The sequence below is a fragment of the Microtus ochrogaster genome, chromosome 8 (assembly GCF_000317375.1).
Source record: "Microtus ochrogaster isolate Prairie Vole_2 chromosome 8, MicOch1.0, whole genome shotgun sequence".
Classification (NCBI taxonomy): Eukaryota; Metazoa; Chordata; class Mammalia; order Rodentia; family Cricetidae; genus Microtus; species Microtus ochrogaster.
In genome coordinates, this window is record NC_022015.1 from 41,324,140 (window position 1) to 41,327,742 (window position 3,603).

The 3,603-nt window shown below is 57.1% G+C and overlaps 1 protein-coding gene across 3 annotated transcripts in view; it reads right to left on the reverse strand.

Annotated features, from left to right (window-relative positions):
• Positions 1-1,046: 1,046 nt before the first annotated feature.
• The window catches only part of Slc22a12 (solute carrier family 22 member 12), a 7,583-nt gene continuing 5,026 nt past the window's right edge, over positions 1,047-3,603 (reverse strand). For all 3 annotated transcript variants that reach the window (XM_005351824.1, XM_005351823.1, XM_005351822.2), the window contains 5 exons: positions 3,451-3,566; positions 2,661-2,875; positions 2,148-2,256; positions 1,737-1,940; positions 1,047-1,345 (listed from right to left, as the gene is read on the reverse strand). In XM_005351824.1, the coding sequence (XP_005351881.1) occupies positions 1,282-1,345; positions 1,737-1,940; positions 2,148-2,256; positions 2,661-2,875; positions 3,451-3,566 (708 nt within the window). In that variant the 3' untranslated portion in view covers positions 1,047-1,281. The remainder of the gene's footprint in view (positions 1,346-1,736; positions 1,941-2,147; positions 2,257-2,660; positions 2,876-3,450; positions 3,567-3,603) is intronic.

The window sequence follows — 3,603 nt, forward strand, 5'->3', positions numbered from 1 at the left end:
TAGATGGCACTGTGGCCAGAGCAGGGCTCAGGAGACATACAGACAAGGGACTCGTGTTCTGATCCTGCCTCCTCCTGGCTGTGTGTTATGGGCGGTCTGTTTCTCATCTTGAGAAAGGACAGCACATGGCAAGATGCAGAGAGCTCTGATGTGGACTGTGAAAGGGACTGGCGACAGGCACCTGGCTCACAGCACAGGAGAGCCAGCCTTGGGAACCTATGTGAGAAGGCCTTTCTCCTCCCCTGCAGAGCCTCAGGGGCCCAGGAGGAGCTGCCATTCCTTTGATTTTATCTTTAGCCAGTCCCTCCTCCATGGCAGCCCTCCAGCAGGCTCTGTGTGAGTGAGGATGTAGGACCAGTGACCCTCAGGGAACCGACCTGCTAGAGGCTGGGAAGAGGCCGATGTGTAGTCCTGACCACGGGTACAATGACACCAGAGTCATGAGCTGCCCCTGAGCCCTGGAAAGGAAGGCCCAGGGTGGGTCTGGAAGGCTTAGGAGAGTGTTAGACGGGGAAACAGGAAGAAGACCCAGGCAGTCACATGCATGTGACGGGAGTGGGGAGAGGCTGGAGAGAGGCCAGGCCAGCTGACCAAGGGCCTCGGTGACACAGAAGCTGAGACCTTTTGCTCTTGCTGAGCTAAAGAAGAGGATGATCAGTTCTGAGTCCTGGGGCAGGCGGAGTAGTGGGCAGTGAGGATATGTCCTGTGGTCTTGGCCTCTCTCTGGTGTGCAGGCTCAGGGGGAGTCAGGGTAACGGTAGTGTTTGGGGAGCCTTCTATCATTCAGACTGCCCTTTGCCCCATCTGTTAGAGGGAGGCCCCGAAAGGCAGCCCTCTGAAGGGACCCCTGGAAATGGAGCTCTTTGCTCCCCGTGGCTGTTTGCAGGGGATAGAAGAACCATCTTTTCTTCCTCCTCTTCCCTCCACCCCCTTGTCCTGCTCCCTCTTTCTCCTCCTCTTCCTCCTTCCTTCTCTTCTTCTTCCTTTTCTCTTTCTTTTTCCTCCTTTTCATTCACCTGTTTTCTCTCTCTTTCTCTCTCTATATAAATTATTTATTTGTGTGTATCATTGATGGGAGGGACTTTTGTCCGCGTGGAAGTCAGAAGACAGCTCTGTGGAGTCAGTTTTCCTCCCACCATGTGGGTTCCAGGAATGGAATTCTTATGGTTCGGCTTGGAGGCAGCGCCTTCACCCGCCATTGCCAGCTCTGCCCATTGCTTCTCCCGTCTCGTTGCTGCCATCATGGTCCTCCTCCAGTCCAATCACAGACTCTACAGGAGGCTACAGCCATGTAGACCTCAGGATGGACTGGCCTGCTCTGTCATGTGTCACCTTCTTCACTGACCTGTTCAGGACAGACAGGGAACTGTGACTAAGGAGCAGAGTGACCCCTGACCCTTGGTCCATGTTCATGCTGATGACTGAACATCCTGCGTGGGGCTCAGGTCTGAGCTTACTGAGTGTATCAGGATGGGGTAGGTGGTGGGGGATAGCCTTGTCAATCACCCATGGCTTTAGTGGCCCCAGCAACACCTACCACACCCTAGGACCTCTCCCCGACAAAAGCCAGCTCACTCGCTAGCACTCTCTCTTTTTACAGCCTCGCGAGGGTGGCTGGGCCATTTGTTCCTCCACATGGTGGGGTGAAGGGAGAGGGGTAGAGTCCACCTGTCAGCCTGGGGGAGGGAGGGAGGAAGGGAGGGAATGAAGAGGTGGTCTCCGGCTGGTCCACTCACTGTTTCTGGATGTCTTGAATGGTATCGGGCAGTGGCAAGTTCTTGGTCTCAGGCAGCAGCAGGGCAGCTAGGCCACTTAGCACTGACACCACGCCGTAGACCAGCAGAGGCAGCCAGGGGCCGTAGACACCGAGCAGTGGCACCAGAGGGCCTAGGATGGCTCCCCCTCGGGCTGCGACCTGGCCCAGGCCCACTGCTGTCATCCTGTGGGGGTACATTTGCCTATGAGTCACACTTTTCCTGCCCTGGGTCTTGACCTTTGACCAGGCCCAACTCCACTAGGTCCAGGGAGGCCCAGTGGGCCAGGCAGTGTGGAGGCTTAACTGGGGAGCCCTGAGACCATGTGGAAGGGAAACCCATGGGGACCCCTCTAGCTATAATGCTCTTTCCTTGAGCCAATGACAGCCTCACCTGAGCACAGTGGGGAAGAGTTCACTGCTCAAGATGGTGGCACAGGTGAAGGCAGCCCCCAGGGACCCCAGCCCCAGCACAGCCAGGGACGAACGAAGGACCCCCATCTCTGTGAACAGTGGTGGTATCAGAGTCTGGCATCCTGTATTCCCCCCCCCCCCGACTGTTCACTGTCCTTTGCCAAATGTCACTGAGTCATCCTTCCAGTGTCCCCAATCTCCCCACCTTCTAGCCCCTCAGAACCAGACCCCAGGAGTCTTCCTTGCCTCCCTTCCTCTCCCTCCCTAATCTATTACCGAGTTCTGGGTTAGCTTTCCTGACTGCCCCTACCATGCTAACGTCCATCACTGTTCAACCCCTGCCACTCTCCTCCATACCCCAACAGCCTCTCTCCCAAGTGTCCTCTGCTGTGGTCCCTCACCATCTATTCTGTTTCCATGCTCCCCGCCCCGCCCAGGGGAGGCAGGAGAGTCTCAGCACAGTTTTGCTTCCTCTTCCTCACCCGCAGCTCACCGTGGGGCACCAGTATGTTGGCCAGGATGCTGAGTCCTGGCAGCACCAGGGAGCTGGCCTGGCAGAGACGTCGGCCCAGGCGGTCGAGCAGCAGCAGGCTGCCTATCTTCACTGGGAAGTCCACAACCCCGACGAGCACTTGGAGCAGGAAGATATTGCTTCCTAAGCCCTGCAGGTTGAGGGCCAGGCCGTAGAAGGTGAAGCCAAAGGCAAACCTAGAAGTGAGGGTCAGTGAGTCAGCCTGGGGTGGCTGTTCTTCCGCTTGCCCCGCTGGCCTTGTCGAGGCCCACCTTGGACACTGGGAGAGAAGGGCTGGTGGTACCCAGGGAGTAGCCAAGGAGAGAATCTGGGTATTTCCCCCGCTCTCTGCTTGGCACTCCATTTGGGTTGCTATGTCATTGGCTCTCGAGTCCATGGAACAGTTCTTCCCTACAGTCTCTGTGGATTTGAGCTTTGCCTGGTGGGGCAATGGGCCATGTATGCTGGGTGCCTCTAAACAAGATGGACCGGCCTGTCTGATGGACCAGCTTCAGGTCCGATTCTCCTCTCCAGCTTTCCCAACGTCACTGTTCCTCCCCATTCAATCTCTCATAGGTACCTGGGCCTGCAATCCTTGTCCACCAGCCCACACGGCCTTGCTTGTCTCTGGGATCCTGACCATAGAAAGCAAGGTCCCTGAGCTAAAGGTCATCCTAGAGACATCTCTACCAGTGGTCCATCCCTGGCTGCCTGGTCGCTGTCCTGACCAGGCTTCCCCATGGCTGGTAGTCTTGAGTAGAAGGGCATCTACCAGCACAGCATGGAGATGAAGGTTCGGAGGCGCAGCCCAGGCGTGTGGAGTAGGGTGCCTAGCCTGGCACGAGTTTGGTCCCCACTCGCTTCCTCCTGCATGGCTGACCGCAAGACCTGTGGGAGTGGGGGCTGTTAGCACCAGGTGTCCATA